Source organism: Rhincodon typus, unplaced genomic scaffold, assembly GCF_021869965.1.
Source record: "Rhincodon typus isolate 14 unplaced genomic scaffold, sRhiTyp1.1 hic_rhity00001801, whole genome shotgun sequence".
In the NCBI taxonomy this organism is placed as follows: domain Eukaryota; kingdom Metazoa; phylum Chordata; class Chondrichthyes; order Orectolobiformes; family Rhincodontidae; genus Rhincodon; species Rhincodon typus.
Genome location: NW_025967439.1, coordinates 1 through 24,955, shown reverse-complemented (window position 1 = coordinate 24,955; position 24,955 = coordinate 1). Strand labels below are relative to the sequence as shown.

General features: G+C 37.1%; 1 protein-coding gene across 4 annotated transcripts; it reads right to left on the bottom strand.

Moving 5' to 3' along the window:
• Positions 1-331: 331 nt before the first annotated feature.
• Positions 332-24,955, bottom strand: LOC125481342 (protein 4.1-like). 4 transcript variants are annotated; one of them, XR_007261298.1, is made up of 4 exons: positions 24,051-24,955; positions 23,669-23,848; positions 17,886-17,936; positions 332-3,049 (listed from the first exon to the last, which is right to left on the bottom strand). XR_007261298.1 is itself a non-coding variant. In XM_048592782.1 (3 exons), the coding sequence occupies exons 1-3, from the start codon at positions 23,819-23,821 to the stop codon at positions 2,795-2,797; spliced, it is 459 nt and encodes a 152-aa protein (XP_048448739.1). In that variant the 5' UTR covers positions 23,822-24,031; the 3' UTR covers positions 332-2,794. The 4 variants fall into 4 exon arrangements, 3 of the variants coding, with proteins under 3 accessions (XP_048448739.1, XP_048448742.1, XP_048448741.1); XM_048592782.1 differs by lacking the exon at positions 24,051-24,955 and having other exon boundaries at positions 23,669-24,031; XM_048592785.1 differs by lacking the exon at positions 332-3,049 and adding an exon at positions 9,030-9,130 and having other exon boundaries at positions 23,669-24,955.

The following is a 24,955-nucleotide window of genomic DNA, read 5'->3' as shown; positions in this document are numbered from 1 at the left end:
GGAGGAAAACAAGTGATAAGGATAACACAAATAGCCTGCAGAGGGATATAGGCAGGTTAAGCAAGTGGGCAAAAAATTAGCATATGGAATATAATATAGAGAAATGTGAGGTTATGCAATATGGCAAGAATAGAGGAGTTGAATATTATTTAAATGGAGAACAAACACAGAGCTACAGAACAGAGGGATGTGAGAGTCCCTAACAACGAGTCACAAAAAGCTAGCATCCAAGTTCAGAGGGTAATAGAGAAGGCAAATGAAATGCAGATCTTTGTTTCAAAGGGAATGGAGCGTAAAAGTGGGGAGATTTTGGGTAAAACTATACAAGGCATTAGTCAGACCACAGCTGGAGTAATGAGATAGTTTTGGGTCCCTTATTTAAGGCAGGGTACACTGGCATTAGAGGCAGAGCAGAGAAGGTTCCTGAAGCTGCTCCCAGGTATCGAGGGACTGTCTAATGACGAAACAGTGAGTAGACTGGGCCTGTACTCATTAGTAAATAAAAGAATGAGAGGTGACCAATCACTGAGACATACAATATTCTTAAGGATCTTTACATGGTAGATGCGGAAAGGTTGCTTACCCTTGTGGGGTAGCCTAAGACTAAACTGTGTAATTTCAGAATAAAAGTGGTCATAAATTTAAGACACAAATCAGGAGGAAATTCTTTGAGGGTTGAGGCTGTGAGATTCTTCTCCACATAGGGCTGTTGAAGTTGGGTCATTAAAAATCCATCTCGGCCTTAATAAGTAAGGGAATAAAGGGTTATGAGGATAGGCAGAAAAGTTGAGGATTATTAGATCAGCCATGATCTCATTGAATACTAGAGCAGACTCGAGTAGCTAAATGGCTTTTGGTCTTAAACAGCATGTTGGCCTTTATTGCAAGATGAATAAAGTAAGGACGTTTTGAACAACTGTACAAGACATTAAGATCACACCAAGTACTGAGTATACTTTGCTTAAGGAATATAAGCAATTGCTGCAGGATTAGGCCATTCAGCCTCAACTCATCTTTCATGTCAGTTCCTCAATGCTCACAATTCTTTGAGATTTCAAAAATCTATCTACCTCTTTAAACATTTTAAGCGATCTAACCTCCATAAGATCTCTTGTATGTTTTGTTAAGATCGTCCCTCACACTTCTGAACTCTCATGAATAAAGGCCTGGCACGTTTAACTGTTCCTGATAAGTCAACCCTTTCATCACAGGAATCAGCCAACAGAATCACTTTTGAACTCAATGCCAGTATATCTCTTTTTAAACACAGGAAACAAAATTGTACAAGACTTCACCATTTTTAAAATCCAAACTTCTAACAATAAAGACCCAAATTCCTTTTGCCTTCTTAATGAATTGCTGCCCCTGCCTATTTTGCAGAAAAAAACCAGATCCCTCTGTGCTGCACTTTTTTGAAGTCTCTCTCCAAATAAAACAATAGCTTGTCTTTTGATTCTTCTTGTCAAAGTGCATGATGAATATACTTGCGCTGGAAGTAATTTAGAGAAGGTTCATTTGACGGATTCCTGGAATGAGGGATTTGACTTTTGAAGAAAGGTGGAGCCTCCTACTCAAATGAAATTTACAAGAATGAGAAGTGATTTTATTGAAACACAAGATCTTGAGGGAACTTGACAGGATTGATGCTAAGAGAATGTCTTCTCGTGTATAATACTGCTTCAAATTAAAGCATCTCTTATTTAAGTTGGGAATGAGGAGAAATTTATTCTCTCAGAGGGTCATCAATGTTTGGAATTCTCTTCTCCAGGCAGCAGTGGAAGCTGGGGTTATTGAATATATTCAAAGTTGAGTTAGAAAGATTTTTGATTGATAAGGGAGTCAAAGATTATGGAGGACAGACAGGGAAGTGGTTTTAAGGCCCCAGTCATATCATATTCTTTTTGAACAGCAGTACAGTTTCGAAGTGGTGAATAGCCTTCTTTTACTTCCATTTATTAGGTAACTTGAGGGTCAAATTCTGACATTTTGCATGTTGTGTGAACTTCAAATTCAGACCAAGGATACACTTTACAGATAAAATATTAATGAAAGCAATAGAAGCAACATGCTATCCTAATAAAAAGAATTTATGAAACCATGCCAACATCTACCATAATTAACCTCAAACACTATGTTTTACTAATATTTATATTGCGCAGCTTGTGGCCCTCTTCATAAACTGTACCCAAATAAATGCAATATATCAGTATCAAGCAAGAGGATTTAATAAATACCAAACCGAAGGAGGAGAAGCAATATGAAAGATGTTTCAGAAAACATCCAACAAGAAATCTACACAGTTTAGAACTTCTGTGTTAAGGCTCCTTATTAGGAAGCCTTTGGAAGTATTTTTTTTAAATCGCTGTAAAAGACATTATATTTCTGAAATCCTAGGAGGTCAATTCCATTCAGATGTAAGACAACGTTCAACACTGCAAACAATATTTAACAGTTCAAACTGACAATAAAGCAGACTGACCATGGATGCAAGTTTGCCCACAGCTACATTATGAGTAAAGTTATGCATATTAATGTTGCAAACTGATAGTTATATGTTAAAACTCCAATTGTTAATGGATACTTGAATTTGCCAAAACATAATATTTTCAAATAGGGCCTTTAACCATTAACCATTAGCAAGCATTTTACTTTTCATTTGAGGGGAGAAAGACCAGTCTCGCAAAGCCTCTCACACCTTTACAAGGTTGGGAGAAAGGAGCAGTTCAGACACTGAAACACTACCTTCATAGGAACTGTGCCATTTTTCAGAAAACTGAATGGTACTGGTAAAAAATTAAGTAATTACAAAGTACCAGCTGCTGAGAATTTGTGATAGCAAGAGGCATGGAAGAGTAAAGATACTGAAAGAATAAAACATATATAGCACCTGAGGGTGTGAACTAGAGGAAAGCAAAGCAGATTTATTTGGAGTCTGTTTCTGTCTCTCACGTATGGTCTTCTCAGGTGTTGCATATGGGAAGTAGGTTGCCTGGAAAATTGTTGGTTTTTCATTGGTACGCAAATGTCCATATAGGCCTTCTATTAATTTCTAGGCAGTCAGCAGAAAAAAAAAGTGGGAGGGGAAAAAAAAGGAAGACAAAGTAATAAGCTCAGTTATAGATATCAGAAAGAGTGATTAATTCCATAACAACATCAACTTGTATTAAAACAGGGCCTTTAATGTCATGAAAAGCCCCAAAACATTTCATAGGACTGTTATCATACAAAGTTTGACAACAAACTATACAAGGAGATATGAAGTGAGATGTTTAAAAACTTGGTCAAAAAGGTAGGTTTAAGGTGCATGTTAAAGGAGGAGAGAGAAATAAAAGGAGGAGAAGTATTGGGAAAGAGTCTTACAGCTTAGGACCTCAGCAGCTGAAGACAGCCAACAATGGTGAAGCAATAACATAGAGACATTCAAGAAGTCAGAACTAGCAGAGTTCAGATATCTTAAGGGTGGTTACTGCAATTTTAAGGGTTAAATAATAACACTGAAACAAGACATGCTTTTCATTTGCTTCCCTTCTTTTGAAAAGGCTTGGTTGCATGATGCAACTTGCTCACTGGAACAGAATGTCACAAAAAAGCAATGAAATGTGAACAGTTTTTGATTACATAACTGAGCAGATTCTAGAGTTTAAATATGTATCATTTGTGACTCAGCAGACTCCTTTCCAGATGCAATAAAGCTACAGAGTAATTGTAAAACTGAAAAGTGTAACATTTGGTTTTGGAATAAATAGCTATTTTAATTCATGCTCCCTGGAAGGTCCTTAATCTTCTCCAAAATAAATTTTTTAAAAGATCAAAAACAGATAGATGAACTAGACAGAATTTTTGAAGCTTCAGTATCCCTTTCTGAATTTTCAGGCTTATTTGATGGTGACACTATCCATCTATATTGTTGACTCTTTTTACTGAAGGTCCTATTTTTGAATCAGTTGGTTGAAAGTATTTTGTTCATTGGTGCTACTATTTGCTGGCAAAGAGATACTGCAGCTTTAAAGAACATTCATATAACAGGCAGGCATGCTGTGAAATGGGCCAAATTACAAACCTGCGGAAAGCAATATAAAGTGCATTTTTGCTTTATGTTGGGTAAACATACACCCATAACAATAGGGTTTAAAATACTTGGGTGCCCATCAAATTTATTTTGGGATATCTACGAAGGTCAATATCTCAAACCTCTATTGATTACACTGTAGGTACTATAATACTAAATGTTGACACTTATCGGACTCTTACTTCAAAATCACACATATACACTTCACTTTTAAATTTAAAAAGCACAAAGTACAAGTAGCCTCCTAGTCTAGTTTCTAGAATTACTATAGTTACAACTGTTTTGGAGGTTAGCTGCACATAATAGAAGACATCTTGAAATGATCGTTCTGAAACAAAATACGCTGTAGGAATGTCAAACAGATCAACAGTAAACACGCTTGTCAGAGTCCGACCAATACTACATCTTCAGAACTTTTTTTTTAAAACAGTGATTTTATTTAAATCATGTCACCAAAATTCAGTAGGAAATGCAATGATTTGGACAAGAAGTTGACCACAAGCGATAATTTTAGAAAATAAATTAAGATTGATTAATCAAAGTATTTTAATATTCTAGAATTAAAGAGTTATCTGATATCCTTCCAGCAGTTTTACAAGTACTGATCAAATTTTGCATTAACCTGTGAAACAGTGTATTAACAGATCGTATTATAGACAGAATATTGGATTTCATCAAGATAATAACGACAATTAAGAGATATTGGGATGGTGGGAAAATATGACAGAGGTTGAATGCTGCAGTCGGCTCAATGGGCGGACTGGCCTATTCCTGCTCCTATTTTCAATATTCCTAAACCTGTTTGGCATTTGTTTCCAGACTAGAATTTAGTCAAAGCATATATTACAGCAACTTTTAACTTGCTTGCATTAAAATGCCTTGTATCTTTTTGGTAAAACGTTTCTTTTAAGTTGACTGCAATGGCAATTTTTCAATCAGGCTGACTGCTAACTAGGTAAGCTACAAAGCCTATTATGTTTTACATTATGTCATTTAAGAGTGACACAATATAGTATGGAAATCCCAACACTAAAACAAGAACAAATAAGTATCAAAATACATAAAACACTTTAAAGCATTAAGAAGTTAGTCTGAATCAATTCTGCATTTATCTGGCTAACCTTGCTCCTCTGACAGTGCTTGTATAATTAAAACAAACTTCAACTGTCTAAAACAACTGCACATTTCATGCTTAAAATGTTAAAATAAAAGGCCATCTGTTGTCAATGACTTTTTCTGCCTACAAAAGAAATTTAGTATTGTGTTATGCATTCCATAATCAAATTTTGACATTCAGTACTACAGAAGACATGTACGTAGGGGGCTAAGTGACTTTATACAATATTGTATATACTCTCCAAATATTTGACCAAACAACATCTACTTATCATTCAGATGGACACTGCAATTTCACAAGTATTTTAACCCTTCTTGGTAAAATAAGTGGCAACCTGAAGTCCTTCTGGTGATCTTGCTACTTTGAATAATTAAATAAGCTTCAACTGAAGTAAAAGTGTCAAAATGGGATTAAGAGATGCAATGGAGCAAGCTAAAGGTGATGCTACTTGGCAAAACTTTGCCATTAGTTCAAATTCAGTGGGAAAGGAAAACAAACCATTCCAAAGCAAAATAAAGGCTCTCCCTTGACCTACATAGACAGCAGTTTTGCAAAGTTATCCACAAATTGAAAATCGTAGCCCCATTTAATTATGGAAGAAGATGATAATTAAAATATCAAGTCTTTCTGCTCAGAGTGCCTGGCTCAAAACTTGATGCCCTTCTCTAACAGGCAATTATACTAACAATATAATCAAGTTATTATGCCCAAATAAAATCATTTAAAAAGGCAGTATATTACAATATAAATTGTTAAAATGCAGTATGCTTACAACATACTTGTACATAAATCCACAATGCTAAAGAAAACTCTTCTGCATAATAATTCTGCACAAAGTTTATGTATAGGTGCTCCAAGTATACAAAATACAAGTTTTGTTTAAACATCTTGAACAGCTGCCTAAGTAGGTCAAGACAAGGATACTGTGCCTATTACCTTCATTCAAAGCAAAAACAAATCACTGCTCATTTATATCTTTACAGCCAAGGTGTCAGCTACAAAGCCATAAAAATTAAATACAAAACTGCACTGCATATAGCACTTAGGAGCACTCACCAGTAACAACTGTAGTTTCAACTGTTGGGTATTGAACATAGTGAAAGTACATAGGAGAAATGCTATAGCAAAATGCTTAGTTAGAAAATTTGTTTGTTACATTTTGTATAAATTCACCACTGTAATTTAATCCAGACATTAATTTTCAGAAAATGCATACAGGATACTTTCCTCCCTTCAATTTTCATTTGGAATCTCTTCAAGGATCGTAGTTCAAACTATCCTTTTGCAGCAGAAAACATAAAATTAGCAGCAGATCAGGCAATTACAAAAACTCTACAGAAATAACTGGTGCGCTTTGATGGACTCTACAACTCATCAATTATATCATTTTTGGAAATGGCCAGTGATAGATATATTTTTACATTCGTAAATAATGAACAATTGAGGTGAATTACAACCCTGTCCAAGGTTGTTAGAAATCATTAATCAAACTGAAAGATAAATAATTGCAAGCTATTCAGAGTGTCCACAAATAGGCACCTTTCATACATAGCAATTTTTCTGTATGAAGTATAATGATTTTCAGCTCACTGTAACAAATCCAATAACTACTGTTTCATTGCAAAACATTTTCAGAAAATATGGACAATGTATCTTTTTTATTACAAAGCCAATTTCAGAATGAACTGAGTTAAACAGCTATAAATAAAATTTAGTTTTATCCATTTGAAAATCTTGAGGTGCAACCAATGATCAACAACTATCATTTAGCTGATATGTTTTAGAATACAATCTCAACTACAGGCAACTTTTGATTGCATTTGGTTAGCAGATAATAATGTCACATAAATTTAATGACCACAAAATAATATAAGATGACCCACAGAGTTTATTAAAGCAGTCATCCTATAAATTTCAGGGGTATAACCTACAAAAATCCAGAAGATTTCATTTAAGGAATCTGGTACAAGCTAACATTTCAGTCTCCCAACGTAAACGGGGACTGATTAGGGCAAATCACATCACATATGCTTGGTACTTAAAATATTCTAGTTAGCTACACTGACAGAGGCAAAATCAAAGTATGGCAGATCTGACTTGTATTGAAACGCATTGATATGGCACATAAACAAGTATTGCTCAGCAACAAGTTTGATAAAACATAAGAATTTTGCAACGCCTCCTCTATAATTCTTACAGGGCTCATTGTTGAGAAATTAGGCCAGAAATCTTTAAAAATACTAGAGGAAGCAAACACTTTGGCTTTGGATTACTAGCATTACAAAAGTCTTCTTTAGAGATTGCAATCAAGCCACTTATAAAATTATAATTCAAAGATTCAATTAAGATTTAGGAAGTATGTGCCAAAAAGATTAGTTTTATTTACTTCACGAGAGAAAGCTACAGTTGATTTTAATAGAACTATAACCCAAATGCTTAACTTTATTTACTGTGGTTTTATTTTTCGTAAGAGGCCATCTCAATTAACAAGAATGAACACTATCCAACATTCTAAAGTTCCAACAAACTGATGTTTGTGTTATAACAAATAATCGTTAAAACTATTTTAAATATAGCTAAGTACAATCATTTAGGATGTTTGGTAAATAACACACAAATTTTTCACTTCCAAAATGTGTACCTTGTATTCTCATACATCCTCATTTTTCTATACTTCATTTACTACCTGTTTTGTGTCACTTTGCACTCTGGGGCAACTTCTTTTTTATTGAAAGCAGGTAGTAGTGAGAGAGAATGGAACTTCTGTACTCTCACATTAACTGTACAATAGTTGAGAGCTGCTCAAAAAATTCTGGTTAAACAGTCAATAAAAATTGATTGTTTACAGACTATTTGACTGGTGGAAGTGCACATTGTTTTCTTCAAGATTTAAATCTGTGCTTTATCATCTGGCTATATGTATTTACAATTGACTTAATATAAAATACTCTTCAGTCATGATGATTAAACTGCGGTCACTTCAAAAAATTTCGATCTTTAAAAAAAAAAGGCGTATATATTTCTACAGAATGCTCTTTCTCATTGAGACATCAACAAGACTGCACACTTCAGTCTAATCATCAATTTGATTTGAAGGTGTGAACAAACCAACTAACCTCAACATGCTCCAATGATGTCACCAAACATATGGAATGCTACTCAGCTGTCCTTCTCCCAGCTTGTTACTGAATTACAAGCAAAACAACTGAAGCTAATGTAGAAAATTCATATAATAAACTGTTCAAAGAATGTACAGCAATACTTAACGTTTATTTTAAACTTTACAGTCCACTTATAAGCTTAATGTCTAAACTAGACTACTCTATTTTATGTCCAAAGTTTCCAATCTGCTACAAATTTGCTCCACTAATCAACTGATTCAATCAGCATCCTAAACTTTCAGAGAAAATCTGTTGATACAAATAATCCAAATAAATTTTCCAGGGTGAAATGATGACCATGAAAGGTACAATAGTGACGAAAATATCCATGAGCAAAAGAAAATGCTAATCTTACGACTTTCTCCTTCACAGTTAAAAATAAAAAAAAAATTGTAGTAACACATTATCATTTAATTTTGGTCAAAATAGCTTGCTTATTTGTTTAAAAAGGTTTTCTCTGAAGATTTAAGTGGTCATTGGAACAATCTGATTAATTTATTCCTTTAACTTATTCCAGCAGTATATTGGTTTTATAATATTTATATATTTTTCATAAATGACCTTAACACTGCATGGTTACACCATACTGATTTGGCAACGTGCAACTGTGTAATTTAATCAACACATTGTTTAAGCTTTGTTTACTATCAGCACAATTCAAAAGAAAACAATAAGCCTGCAATCGGGTTTTCATGATGTGTTTATTTTTCTTTCATATGTACAAGTGAAATCCAGGCACATACAAAGTTCCACTGAAAGGGTTTAATTGTATGTTGTCTCATTCTGAAAGATAAAACATATTGCAAACTTACTCTAAATTAATGTAGTTGGGTCCGGAAAACTGCTTATCTGAAATATTTGATATGGGAATTGCATGGTACCATTCTGAATCACGCGCCTATAAATCATGACAATGTCTTTGCAAATTATTTATGTACTACCATCTGGAGTCAATAGGATACAACTAAAAGACTCAAACTACAAATTAAAGTCATAATCTGATTATTTCTCAATGATTATTAGAAGAGAAAAATAAAAAGTTTTGAGAAAATAGTTGTCGTTAATGTCCCGATAGTGGATTTTATGATGTTGTTAGCCAGTCTCGGGCATACTTTAATTATCAAACTCTGGGTAAGCCTCTTGACCATTATAAGATTCAGTCTAAATATTCAAAATTCAAACCAAAATGTGCAAATACAAATTGCTAAAAACTTTTTTCTGGAAATAAATTATTACAGTGATCTCTTACAACCAACGCACAAAATATTTTAAAAAGATGTACTTTGCTGTCTAACTCTCTTTTATTACCCCAAAATGTAGATCTCCTCAAACTATTTTTGCTCTTCTCCTCAGTTCCAAACATCCTTAATGCAATCTATACTCCATATTTCAATGAATCCAATGAATGCTGGATTGATGAATCCACCACCACTGAAACACTTGTTAATGTGGAAGACCAGTGGGGCAGGGCGGGTGGGCACTTACAAGGAATACTCATGCAAATTTATCACAGAGATTTATGTAGTTCTCCCTTCCAGTGATAAACTTGTAGACTAATAATCCAGAGGCCCAGGCTAATGTTTTGGGAGCATGGATTCAAATTCCACGATGGTAGTTGTTGAATGAATGAACGAACGAACGAACGAACGAATCAATCAATCTGGAATATAAAGCTAGCTTTTAATAACAAAGACTATAACAACTATCATCAAATATCGTAAAAATCCATCTGGTGCACTATTGTCCTTTAGGGAAAGGAATCTGCCAACCTTACCTAGTCTGGCCTACATGTATGTCCAGACCCACAGCAATATGGTTGACTTTCAACTTTGAAATGGCTAAGTAAGCCATTCGCATCAAGCGAAAAGGGATAGGTAATAAATGCTAGTTCAGCCAGCAACATCCACATCTCAGAAAAGAATAAAGGAAAAAATTATATAAAGGTTATAAAATGTTTTCACATCAAAAGTCTTTTAACATTTATTTATTGTCTGAAATACAAACCTAATTTCGACAATGTTCTCTTCCTTTCACTATCACAGTAACATGCACAGGCTAACAGTATTTTGATATCTGATAATACTCCTATGAATACTGATGTAGATCAATTGGTTGAACTACTTTTACAACTTATTCAGCTTCACAAATTGTGGAATACTTTTTATAGGTGCTACATGTCAGTTATATTCCGCAAGTCAACAAGGAAATTCAGAACTTGAAGATTAAAATTCAGAACTATCAAACAGAAATTGCTGGAGAAACTCAGCAGGTCTGGCAGCATCAGTGGTGAGAAAGTAGAGTTAATGTTTTGGGTCTAGGTTCTCTTCTTCAAAACTAGTAGTAGCTAGAATACATGGTATAAATGCTGAAGACAGTGGGTGGGGGTGTTAAAGAAGTTAGTGATAGATGGAGACGGAACCCAGAGGGGCAGAAAGACAGGCAGGCAAAGGAATGGATAGTGATAAGCCAGGGAAAAAGAAAGCTGCTAATGGGAACCATAAGTGGGTGAAAATTGGTTGGCTTTGAATTGTCACCAACTTGAGGTCCCCATTAGCAGCTTTCCTCTCTCCCTGGTTTACCATTATCCATTCCTTGTCTGCCTGACTGTTTTTCTCTCTCTCTCTAGGCGCTATCTCCAACTATCACTTATTCCGTTACTCCCAACCCAATCTCTGGTGTCAGCATATGTATTGCCTTTTCCTAGCTACTATTAGTTCTGTAGTAGGGTCACTAGACCTGAAACACTAAATTGGTTTTCCCTCTGATGCTGCCAGATTTTTTGAGTTTCCTCAGCAAGTTATGGTTTTGTTCCAGATTTCCAGCATCCACAGTTCTTTGTTTTATTACAAAAATATCTTAAGTTTGGCAGCTCGGTGGTCCTGTACTCCTAGGTGTTATTTAATTGACAGTGCATTATTAACTTTGAAAATCAAGTATCCAGGAATCTCAATGTAATAAATAACACTCTGATCCACTCTGGTACAGAATACTTCTAATATGAAGCACTCTTTGGTAGATATTTCTGTAATAAGAAGTGACCAACACACTGTCCTTGTACATTGCACCTTGATATATTGTTTGCTCCTACCTCAAAAAACACTGCCTCCAGCTCTCCCACTATTACATTCCAACTCAATTTTTGAACATATGGTAACTTAATTGGGCAACTTAATCTGAAGCACAACCACAGTTGCTGAACAATTTCCAAAGTTCTTCTAATTACAGCAGTTGTTGCATAAAATAGTGATTTTCTTCTGGTCTACCTACAGATATGCTTAGCCGGGAAGTCTGTTAATTTCTTCTGCAACTTCTTCAAAAGAATCTTATTTATATCAAACAAGCAAGTGAGTAAAACCTGGTGAACTCAATAGCACGACAAATTGAGAAAGTCAAGCCAAAGCAAGATCTTAACTCTTTCTTGCAGTTAGCATGACCTCGAAGTATAATTTGACACAGAGTGCTTAGTTACAGGTTATAGTTTGAAGTATTCTGCACTAGGTATGACCAAATAAGCTAAAATAATGTGTAACTATTTTTTATTTATGAATAAAGAGCAATTTCCTCAAATCATTTTCTTAAATTGTACTTGAACCAACTTTTCATCTGACATTCCCTCCCTAACAGCAATGTCGTGTACCTCTAGCACATGGACTGCAGCTGTTGAAGAAGGCAGCTCACCACCGTCTTCTCAAGGGCAACTGGGACAGGCAATAAATACCAGCCCAGCCAGTGATGCCCATGTCTCATGAGTGAATTAAAAACATGAATCAGCCTTTATGTATTCTAAATCTTGCACTCTACCCATGTTCTGCTCTATTCCTCTCTAAAGCGCAAATGTCTACACCATTTTGAACACAACCATAGAAAATTCACAAAGAAATAAAAAGCACACATTCCAGAGCACCCCATAGAAGTACATTCAGTTATGAGCGTACTCCTTTAAGGTTCATAACTCATATGTGAGCAATGTGTACTCGAGGTCAATATCAATACTGTCAACATCTTTGGGGTTACCACTGAATAGGAACTGAATTGGACCAGCCATATTAAATAGTGGCTACATGAACAGGTCAGAGGCCAGGAATTCTGCAGCAAGTAAATTACTTCCTAACACCCTAATGCTTATCCACCATATACAAAACACAAGTCAGGAATACGTTTGAACACTCTCCACTTGTCTGGATGAATACAGCTCCAACAACGCTCAAGAAACTCAACACCATCCAGGGCAAGATATCCTGCTTGATTGGCACTTGATTCACCATTTTAAGAATTCCCTCCCTCTACCAATGATGCACATTGGCAACAGTGTATATCATTTAGAAAATGCACTACAGCAATTGACCAAGGCTCCTTCAACAGCATCTTCCAAATCTGACTTCTGTGACCCAGATGGACAAAAACAGCAGATGGATAGGAACACTACTACCTATAAACCACATACCATCTTGATTTGGAACTATAACACAGCTTTTATCATTATCACTGGGTCACTTGAACTCCTTTCCTAACAGCACTGTGGGTGTACCAACATCACGTGGACTGCAGCACCTCATGGTAGCAGCTCACTACTACCTTTAGAAGCGAAATTAGGAATGAGCAATAAATGCTGGCATAGCCAGTCAGAGTACATCCTGTGAGGGATTGAAAATAAGGGCTGAGTTAGGTTAAAAATGTCTTGCTTAAATCCACATCTTTCAATACCATGCATGTTAATAAAGTTAATTTTCTTTGGGGACCACGTTAAAAAGTACACACAACACAGTTTAGTAAAGAAGGGATGTAATTTATAATAGTAGTCACATTCAATTAACAGCATTATATGTTTAAAGCTTATTATTTACTTTGGGTTGCAGACTGAATTTAAATTCTTATTGAGGTCCTAAATTGACAATTTGTTTGCACTTTGTTATATCACAGAGATGAATGAAAGAAATCTATTTATCAGATGTAAAATTCTAATTCACCATCTCTCAAAACCAACCATCATGAATATAACCAAGTAGAAATATTTTGGAAAATTAAGGCTGCACACTTACAATATCATGCATCCTCCACACAATCGTTATCCATCTTTCACCCTCTCCTCTCAAATAATCAGCAATCAACCACCCAATCTCATCACTATCAGTCAAGCAACCCTCTCAGCCAATAAGCAATTTGCAGTTATGTATATTTGATGTGGTAAAACTCAAGGGTCTTCTCAAGAGTATTATCAAACAAAATTCTTCCTGATCTCAGTCCTGAATGGCTTTATTCTTAGACTGTTACCCCTAGTTCTGGATTTCCCCAACATCGGGAACATTCTTCCCTCATCTAGCCTGTCCAGTCCTATCAGGATTTTATACGTTTCTCTGACATCCCCCCTCATTCTTCGAAGTTTCAGCGAGTACAAGCCCAGTCAATCCACTCTTTCTGGTGAACCTTCGCTGGATTCTCTCAATAGCAAGAATATCCTTCCTTGGACTAGGAGACCAAAACTATAGAGGGCCCTGTATAGCTGCAGCAAGACATCTGTACTCAAATCCTCTAGCCATGACGGCCAGCTTTTCTCACCGCTGCACCTGCATGCTAACCTTTAGTGACTGTTCCACCATGAAACCCAGGTCTCGTTGCACCTACCTTTTTCCTAATCTGCCACCATTTAGATAATAATGTGTTTCTGATTTTACCAAAGTGAAAAACCTCATTTTGTTGACATTATATTGCATTTACCAAGTATTTGCCCACTCACCAGCCTGTCTAAGTCACCCTGCAGCCTCTTAGTATTCCTCCTCACAGAACACACTTCTGCCCGGCTTAGTGTTGTCTGCAAATGGTGATATTGTATTTGATTCCTTCATCCAAATCATTAATCTATATTGTTAACAGCTGGGGTCCCAGCAGTGAACCCGGTGTTACCCCACTCATGACTGCCTGCTACTCTGAAAGGGACATGTTTATTCCAACGTTCTGCTTCCTGTCTAACCAGTTCTCTACCCATGTCAGTACAATACCTCTGATACTGTGAGCGTTAATTTTGCTTACTAATGTCTTGTGTGGGACCTTGTCAAAAGACTTTTCAAAGTCCAGATACACAACATTCACTTATTCACTCTTGTCCACTGTACTGGTCACATCCTCAAAAAATTCCAGACTTGTCAAGCATGATTTCCCTTTAGTGAATCCATGCTGACTTGGACTGATCCAGTCACGGCTTTCCAAATGCTGAGTTATTACATCCTCCAACTGCTTCCAGCATTTTCCCCATCACCAATGTCCAAGTAACGAGCCTATAATTCCCTATTTTCTCTCTCCCACCTTTTCTAAAAAGGTGGGGTTACATTAGCTACCCTCCAGTCCACAGGAACTCTTCCAGAGTCTACAGAATGCTTTAACATGATCACCAAAGTGTCTACTATTTCTAGGCCTACTTCCTTAAATATTCTGGGATGCAGAGCATCAGGCCCCGGGCACTTATCGGGTTTTAACCCCATCAATTTCCCCAATACTATTTCCTGACTAATAAGGATTTCCTTCAGTTCCTCCTTCATGCTTGACCCTCTTGCCCCTGGAATTTCTGGAAGATTATTTGTTTATGACTCCAATCAGCGGAGAGTTTGCCCCCTGACAGCCATCTATTCCAATTTTCCTAGGGCTCCTTAATGCCACTCAGTTGAACGCAGCCTTGATGTCAAGGGCTGTCACTTTGACCTCACCCCTGGAATTCAACTCTTTTGTTCATGTTTGGAGCAAGGCTGTAATGAGGTCAGGAGCCGAGTGGCCCTGATGGAACCTAAACTGGGTGTCACTGAGCCAGTTCTTGCTGAGCAGGTGCTGCTTGACAGTATTGTTGATGACACCTTCCATCACTTTACTGATGTTTGAGAGTAGACTAATGGGGTGGTAATTGGCTGGGCTAGATTTATCCTGCTTGTTATGTACAGGACATACCTGAGCAAGTTTCCACATTGTTGGGTAGATGCCAGTGTTGTAACTGCACTGGAAAGCTTGGCAAGGGGAGCAGCAAGTTCTGGAACACAGCATCTGTGAAGAGAAAATCAGAGTTAACGTTTCGGGTCCGGTGACCCTTCCTCGGAACTGAAGCGTTAACTCTGATTTTCTCTTCACAGATGCTACCAGGCCTGCTGAGCTTTTCCAGTAACTTCTATTTTTGTTACTGATTTACAGCATCTGCAGTTATTTTGGTTTTTATTTAGAACGATTGCCGGAATGTTTTCAGGGCCAATAGCCTTTGCAGAATCCAGTATCTCCAACCATTTCTTGATATCACATGGTGTGAACTGAATTGGCTGAAGACTGGTATCTGTAATGCTATGATCACTGGAGGACGTTGAGATGGATCATTTACTTAGCGCTTCTGGCTGAAGACTGCTACGAATGCTCAGCCTTATCTTTTGTATTCTTGTGTTGGGCTCTTCCATCATTGAGGATGAGGATATTTTTAGAGCCTCCTCTTCCAGTGAGTTGTTTAATTGTCCACCACCATTCACGATAGGATGTGGCAAGATTGCACGACGTAGATCTGATCCTTTTTTGTGGGCTCGTTTAGTTCTGTCTATCACTTGCTGCTTAGGCTTTTTGGCATGCAACTAGTCCTGTTGGCTAGCTTCACCAAGTTGACGTCTCATTTTTAGGTATGCCTGGTGAACTTTTGAAGCAGAATCCAGGGTAAAGTTACATTTTTGTGTATTTGGCAGAAAACGCGCATTCATACATAAACAAAATGAAATTCTATATTTTAAATAACTCCATATTCAAAAAGTAAAAAAGAATGCTCCTGAAATAAAATAAATATTCTTGTCTCTGTGCACACACCTATCTACAATTATAATGGGAACATTCTGCAAAACATTTCAAAAATATCCTTTTCACTTGAATACATGCTTTGACACTTTTTTCTACGTGTAAACTGAAGCATCATCTGGAAATATCAGTGTAATATAATACCGATACAGTAATATATCAATAAATAATTTCAGGATTACTACCATTCTAAAGCAGCAACCTAAAGGGTTTTTTTGTATACGTTTGATTAAATGCAGTCAGAGCAATGAACTTACACAGGATTATTAGAATATTTGGCTGTTCACCTGCCCTTCTCAATTAACTAAAGCTGAACAAAATGACTTTTCTGTAAATACTAAATAAGATTTTAAGTTTGACTGTTTACAGCATAGCACCATTTTAACATAAATGTATACAGTATATAAAACTAAACTATCCATTTAAAAATCAGAATGATGAAATACGTACAACTGACACAGATTGAAAGGGATTTGTGGCATCAAAGAAGAGAAGAACCGTTCCCTCAAGTATTCTAAATTTCACATAAATTCAGAAACTTCAATCTCTATCTTTTAAACCTTCTGGAGACAGCAATTAGATAAACACCCTTTAAACCAAGAGGTCTACTGTATGAGATATATGAAGCAGTTTTGGCAAGAGTTAGAACTGTTAGAAATACTGTATTGAAGTACAAAGGCCACAGCATGCTACAGGTTTACAAATGAAGAGGAAAATCATTCCAAGGATTGCATTGTACGCAACATAATAGAATTAAATAACAGAGAGAACACACATTTTTCAAGAGTAATAATTAGGGAATATAAATTAGACAGGGGTTTTCATTTTAAAAAGAAGAGGAATTTATCAGTACAATATAGAATTAAAAAATATAGCTCAAAAAAAGATCAAGGCCTGACATTGTTTAGATTATAGATTCAAATAAAAACTCATTTGTGATCATACAAAGATAAGCCACCAAATTGTCAGAACAAACACTATAAGGAATGACATTACAAAAGGAATGTGAGGGCGTTGAAATGCGACAGAATAGAGATGACAAGGCTTAATTTTAGGTTTGTCATCAGGAATCTGAATGGAAACTCTTTGGGAGCTTTCTTCTTTGTTTTCTTGTGTAAATGCAGTCCCTGTTGTTTCCTGTTTTCCTTCTATCTTATCTTCTTCCTGTACTAACAGAGGCATTTTCTTTGTCTGCTTTCATGACAGAAGACCAAGAGAAAAAAAGAGATGAACAAATGCAAGATGGAAAACTGAGTTGGAAATAAAAATGGTGTGCAAAAGGAAGGGAACAATGTGGCAGAGGAAGAAGAAATTAAAAAAATGTAGTGAAGATTTGGGCTTGAGGATTTTTCCTATGTGGATTTTTATCTTTAAACTTCAGAATTTAACAGGGAATGATAGCAAGGGTGAGGTGTATTTTAGGGAACAAGGAGGAAAGGGAAAAAAAGAATAAAATGTAAAAATATTGTAACAGAACAGGGTTCAGTTGCACTTTGGTAGTTTTTTTTTGAAAGCATATGGCTATTTCTTCATGCAACCTTTAACCAGCCATGCACTGTTTAGTAGGCATTCTGAAAGCTGCAGCAGTGGAAATCTTCCGTTAGTTTTGGGAATTTTAAGAGTAGAAAAACTAATGTCCGTTGTCAAGCAACTAAAATAAAATTTAGCACTGATGAAGTCTGCTTCAGCAAATAAAATATCAGCAATCACAGCACAATTGTAACAACATTACCTCTGGCCCACCAAGCTTCTTTTCAGGACGTAGGCCTGAAATCACCATGGCCTGTACATATATAAAGTTAGTTATTTTAGATATTTGGAGTACATTTTTCTTATAAGCACTCAATGGCAACACAGCTGTGAATTACTTAAGTACACAGACTTCCTAATACATTAAAACATCTCCATTATGTAACATATGGGTAATGATTAGAAGTCATTAAATTCAATTTAGACAGGGCACTTTCATTTTAGTTTTCTTTAAAATGTCATACTACCATGTGACTACTATGTCACAGCTTACATCTTGTGAAACATTGTAACTGTTGTTGGAAGTTTTGCTTACTTTCTCTTTTAAGTATATTTATTTAAAAAGGCAAGAACATTTCCTAATTAAGAAAATGGATGTCTTATCATTTCATATTTTTATTGTATGCTTTTCACTCAAAATTCAAGTCTTAAAGGAAAGATCTGAAAGTTGACATATATAGAAGTTTAAGGATAGAATGACAATATTTGCTGATCAAGATGAAATCTGTTCAGCTCAGTCTCCAGCACATGAGATGGTTAATGGCTGCAAAATAATCCAGTTGGTTAAGCATATCTTGTGGGAACAGATTTCTACCCTGGCTCCAGCCTCAGTTCTAGTTTACTTGACCTGTGAAAAACCTCAATCTGAATTGAGAATGGAATTTTTTTCTGAAATACTCAGCACTTTTCTTAGATGTGCTAGATAATTTCTCAACAGGTTACAAAGTTAAGCTAAGTTCTATTTGCATTATATTTTGGTATTTTTCCTCTGTCTTGGGAATAATGTTTACGTTAAATTCCATTCTTATTACATGCAATTCTCAGCTTTTTCCCAAATATTGCAGATCACAATCTGCCAGTCACCCTGAAAACTGTACATCAGCGCCGTTAAAACACAAGGCCACTTCTTTGCCTGCCTGTTTGTGTTCACGCACTGGCTGATGCACTGGATCACAGAGCTCCCTTTGTCTCTATTTCCACCCCTTTTAAAAATAATTAATATGCTAGAAGCAACATATACACAGGACCCTGTTTGATATAGGCAAAAAAAATTTGTACACACATTGCACCTGTTTCATTTAAAAAAAGGGTGATAGAAATATCTAATGTCTGCTGAATCCCTTGGCACCACTCTGGCCAATCAGAATCTACTTGCATCATTGGAAAATTAAGATTGACAGTTTACTGTTCGGGCTGTATCTCCAGGTCAGCATAGCACCCTCTTCTCATGATGTATGCAGTGGTATCCCTTTTTACAAATTTGTCTTGTGTACTAGTTCTGACGAGTACAAGAATAAAAGCTTTGACTTTCTGCCTTCTTTTAGCAATATTCAAGTTCTCCATCACTAGGCAGTTTCTCAATTATGTAATTTCAGCTCTTGAACTCATCCTAACACCAATTTAATTTTCAACCCAAATCTGACCACATATCTTTTTCTCTTTCGTCCAAAGCTCAATCTCATTATTAATAGTTTTCCTTCATCAGACCCGTCCACTGACCTTCAAACTGATATCATTAACCCCCAGTCAAAAATCTTACATTCAGCCCCCATCTTTCATTTAAGTTTCTTCTCAAAGTTTTTAATCATGTCATTTCCCAGCTCTACACTTAACTTATCCCAAAGAATCTGAATCCCTTTGGACTTGATTCCAACTCATCCATAACATTAAGTCCACTCTACTGAACACTTAGAATTTGGGTAAAGTTGTCATATTAGAAGGTGCCAGTCTTGAAAAAAAATGATATGCTGAACTTGGGTTGTAAAATGAGGATTTGGCGTAAGTTTGATAATTTCTAAAGACAAAGCAGAAGAGAAAAATAACTTGTATGTAGTTACTGGCACTGATTTCAAAAGACCAAACTTGCTGCACCATACTCAAATAATTTTCCCTCTAGGGAGCAAAGTAAAACTGGACTGAAGCCGAAAGAATAAAGAGTGGCTTGGGATGCCATATAAGGCATGGAAAAGCAAAATACTAAATGGGATGTTGCATTCTTCAAAGACATGTCCTCAAAAGGATGCTTTTAACAATGATTATTTTAAATTACTGCTCACTGTTCAAGAAAAGGACATGCTGTTGAAGCTTTTCATCTTGCACTCATCAAGACAGAATACAACTTCGATATATATTTTAACATGCTCCATCATTTGTTTAAATTCACCTTTGAACTGAAGCAGTCAAACAAACTCCCTTTCCTCAATATGCTAGTTTAGAAATCTGCAGTCAAATCTTTCCTAATGTACTCGTCAAGATATGTATTGGGATTCCAAAAGTTTCACACACAAGACTGATGCCAAAACAGGGCATAGTGACGCAGTCCTGCAAGAGAATGGCAACCGTGTTAACAGCACTGTTCACTGTATATCATGTAATCTCACTGAATAGGCCTAAGACTGTTGCTTTCAATTCTGCCTCATCATCAGCGGTCCCTTGTGGATGAGGATGACTCTCTTTCACCTGCAGAGCGAGTCCGCAGAGTGACTGTACAGACTGATACTGCTACCACAGGCTCGGTTACACTTGGGGCAGGTGATGGTCATGGGAAGAGGTGGGTGGAGTATTGGTGTGGCAGCATGCTCCTTTCGCTGTTTTCGCCTGGCTTCCATTTTTTTCCCCCGATGGAAAGTCTTGAGGTGCTCGATGCCTTCCCAGATACTCTTCCTCCACACTGGACAGTCTTCAGCCAGTGACTCCCAGGTACACATGGGAATGTCGCACTTCGCTAGTGAGACCTTGAGGGTATCACTGAAGCACTTCCACTGTCCACCTGGGGCTCGCTACTGTTTCAAATCTGGGAGTAGAGCATCTGCTTGGGGAGTCTCGTGTCGGTCATGCAGATGACGTGCCCAGCCCATCGTAGCTAATCAAGGGTGGTCAGTGCCTCAATGGTGGGGATGTTGGCCTGGTCAAGGATACTGGCGTTGGTGTGCCTTTCTTCCCAGCAGATTTGCAGAATCTTGTACAGGCAGCATTGGTGGTACTGCTCCAGTGCCTTCAGGTGTCTGCTTAGTCCACGTCTCAGACCCAATAGGAGGGCAGGAACCACCACAGCTCTGTAAATCACAGGCTGGGCGTCCTATCCATGTTGTTGTTCTCAAACACCCTTTTGAGAAGGGTAAAGGCTGCACTAACACGCTGGAGGCGATGCTGGATCTCTTCATCAATAGCTGCTCTGGCCAACAGGACGCTTCCGAGGTATTGGAAGTGGTCAACCTTCTCGAAGGCCGCCCCATGGTCTTTGATGATCAGGGGTTTGCTTCACAATGCTGGGCTGGGTCGATGCAGGACATTCTCTTGCAGATGTTTAGGGTGAAACCCATGCTCTCATATGCATCTATAAAGGTGCTGACAATGGTCTGGAGTACATCCTTGGAGGTTGTGCATACACAAGCATTATCTGCGTGCTGCAGCTCGATGACACTGTTTGGGTGACTTTGATTTTGGCTTGAAGGAGGTAGAGATTGAATAATTTCCCACAGGTTTTGTAAGGTAGCTCCACTTCAGCGGGGAGCTTGTCGATGGTGAGGTGAAGCATTGCACCAAAGTAGATTGAGAACAGTGGTGGGGCGAAGACATAGCCCTGCTCGATTCCGGTCCGAATGGGGAATGGGTCAGTGGTGGGGCCATTTGTCATTACTATGACTTCCATATCATTGTGGTGAACGACAATGAAAAACTTCATGGTACAACCACAAGGCACTGCTTATCACACAAATGAATTACATGATATGATTATCAGTGTAGCTGTGTTGCTAGCTATGTGCGCTAATGTCCCATAGCCTGGTGGATAGTATTAATCAGCATGTCCCTTTGGCTCTTTGCAAAGGCACAGTATTAACTGTAGTCGACCTGCCTTTGCTGGCAAACCTCAGAACATAGTGTTCAACAACAGATGTGATTCCACCACTGGACAACACTTATTAGATAAACAATTACAATTCTGCTAAGAATAACACTAACAATTAAGATTATCAGTTGAGTTCACAACCGTGGCTCACTTACACATTCTAGAATCCACGTACTGTGTATTCAAGCACACGGCATTGCCAACCACACACTGCATCTTTTCAGTGAAAAAGCCATTCCTTTTTGTGTTCACCACAGCAATGCTTTGATCAGAGTCAACTTTCCTGGTTTGAATTAAAACCAAAGTTTGGCAGCTAACTGTTTCCTGGAACATTCTCTATGATAATGCTTCTGTCAATCAGAATTAATTTGCTAACCAATCAGTTCCCTCTTTCATGCAGTATTAATTATTATTCCCTTTAAATATTTTTGTTATTCTGTCCTAATGAGTGCAAGATGTAAAGCTCCGACCTCATATTGTGCATCAGCAATACTCAGGTCCAAATTACCAAGTGAATAGTAATAGTACTAACTGCATTTTTAAAATACTTGAAGCACAGCTCCATGTAATTTATCCAGTTCATCACAAAACCCCAATGCCCCACCCTCCACAAAAAGCTCCTTTGCCAAAAAGCAGAATTTTGTTTTTGTTTTCAGGATTACATGTAATATCTGGGGGGATTGCTAAAGTAATTTTTAAAAATTATATTTCTTACTCAAGGGTTATAACTTTTTTGTGAGCAAAGGATGCAATATCTCATTAGTTTTCAATAAAATGGAAAGGAATAGCAATTAAAAAAGTAGGAATTTTTAAAGTACAAGTGCACCTACCAATAATTGAAATCTGGGTTAATTGGTGAAAAATGAGTGTTGACATTGATGAAAATAATAAAACGTATTCCAAAGTATCCTGTACAGGTATTATTAACATTCTTTGTCATTCTGCATAATGGCTCGTGTGCTAGAATAAAATCTTTCAGACTATTTAAGTGGTTTATAAAGACTGAATTTGGAATTTCATTTAGCTAAAGTCTTCAGGTTAAAATAACTTAGAAAGAAAGAAAAACATCCATCAAAGAAGATTTAATCAAATGAAAAGAGTTACTAATATGCATACAGAAACATGAACTTTATAATAAATATATTAACAGGTCCAGGAATGAAACCAGATACTATCTTTAGCCTAATTTAACATAATATAGTTTGAATGAGAGTCATTTAAACAATAACATCTACAAGCAGCTATAAAATTATAAAAGAAAGAGTGACCTCCATTTTTAGGTTCCTACAATCATCTTTCCAGGTTCATTATACTTAATGCTTTGCTTCAGGATTGAGGGAAATTCAACCCATTTGCTTCTAAACCTCTATCAATAGTATGCCTGCTCAAATGGAACAGAATAGGCAATTTAGCCTCTCATGTCTCTTTGGTCATTTAGTTGAATCATAATGGATCTGCATCTCGACTCAATTTACTAATTTTTAATCCACATCAAATTATAGATATTTCTAATCAACCTGTTCAGACATACTATCACACACCTCTGGAGCAGGTAGGACTTGATCCCAGGCCTCCTGGACAGAGGTAGGGACACTAACCCGACACCACAAGACCCACATTCAATTAGACTCTTACCTAACAAATATGTTGATCTCAACTGACTCCCAACATCAACAGCCCTTGTGGAATTCTATTTTCCAAATTTCACTACCCTTGAACTTGGAAGTAAAATGGGTTCTTTGATTTTTCTGCTTACTGGAATAGCTTTAATTTTAAGATTAAGCCCTCTTGGTCTGGATTCTGGCTGCTTCCTTGTACCAACTCCATCATTTCAAACAGCTGTTTAAGATCATTCTCTGCTAAACAGCAACAGAATAAAACGTTTTGAGCAGAGAGAAAATAAAAATCAAACTTACTCCTTCTGTACCAGACTGAACTTGCCCGTTGATATTCAATGTTCTAAAAGGTGAGTGTGCTGAGAGACGTTTATCCCATTCACTAGGGCGTGGTTCAGGTACAGACTCCATAAAGCTGCGCTTCAGTTCACTAATACTAGCATGATGTTTCATGATCTCATCCTGGGTTTTGTCTAGATCCTATTACAAACAAATAAGCAAAAAGGAGAGGATCTTAAATTTCAGAAATACTGAGTCTAATGAAATAGAAAACTCCACCCCCTTATAAAATGGACCACCAGGTTACTTAGGCAATCCATTATTTTGATAAATTAATTAAGCATAAACAATAAATTTGATTTTATTTCTAAAATGGATTTTTTTATCCATTAAGGTACTTAACTGTTTTTTCCCCAAGTTAGACTTCTACTGCCATTGTCTGTATTAAGTTACAATAAAGAACAAAGAAAAGCATTATTTTTTAACTGTTTTCCCTTCTATCCAAAAATGTTCCTTTATTATCATAGAATCCCTACAGTGTAGAAACAGGCCCTTCGGCCCAACAAGACCACACTGACCCCTGGAGCATCACACCCAGACCCATCCCTCTTATAACCCACCTAAGCTACATATCCCTGAACACTACGGGCAGTTTAGCATGGCCAATCCACCTAACCTGCAAATCTTTGGACTGTGGGAGGAAACCAGAGCACCCAGAGGAAACTCACACAGACACGGGGAGAATGTGCAAACTCCACACAAGACAGTCACCCGAGGGTGGAATCAAACCCGAGCCCCTAGTGCTGTGAGGCAGCAGTGCTAACCACTGAGCCACCATGCTGCCATCCTTGTTTAATAAAAAGCGTAAGCATATTCCTGGCAATGGCAGGACAGCTGGTTTAACATTGGTTACAGTTCAGCTTTTAGAAATACTAACCAGCAATAAATTCAACAGCAGCTTGGAGAGGATCGAGTTCAGTGGGGAACACCAGCACAGATTTGAGCAAGATAGGTAGCGCTTGTCTAATCGAAATGGAGTTTTGAAGTGAAGGTTAATGAAAGGAATGAATTGTCCATATGAAGAAAGTGTTTTGACAAAGTTCCACATAAAAGGCTGGTTAACAAAAATCGAGGCTTGTGGAATACGAAGATCAGTGTCAACAAGAATGTTTGCCTAAGAATGAGGTAAATGGTAAATAGTGGTGTTCCATGTGGATCAGAGCTTAGGATCACTGTATGAAGTCCCACCATTTTTGGGGGTGTGTGTTCCTGAACAGTGTCACACATGCATGTTTCCTCTTGGAATAT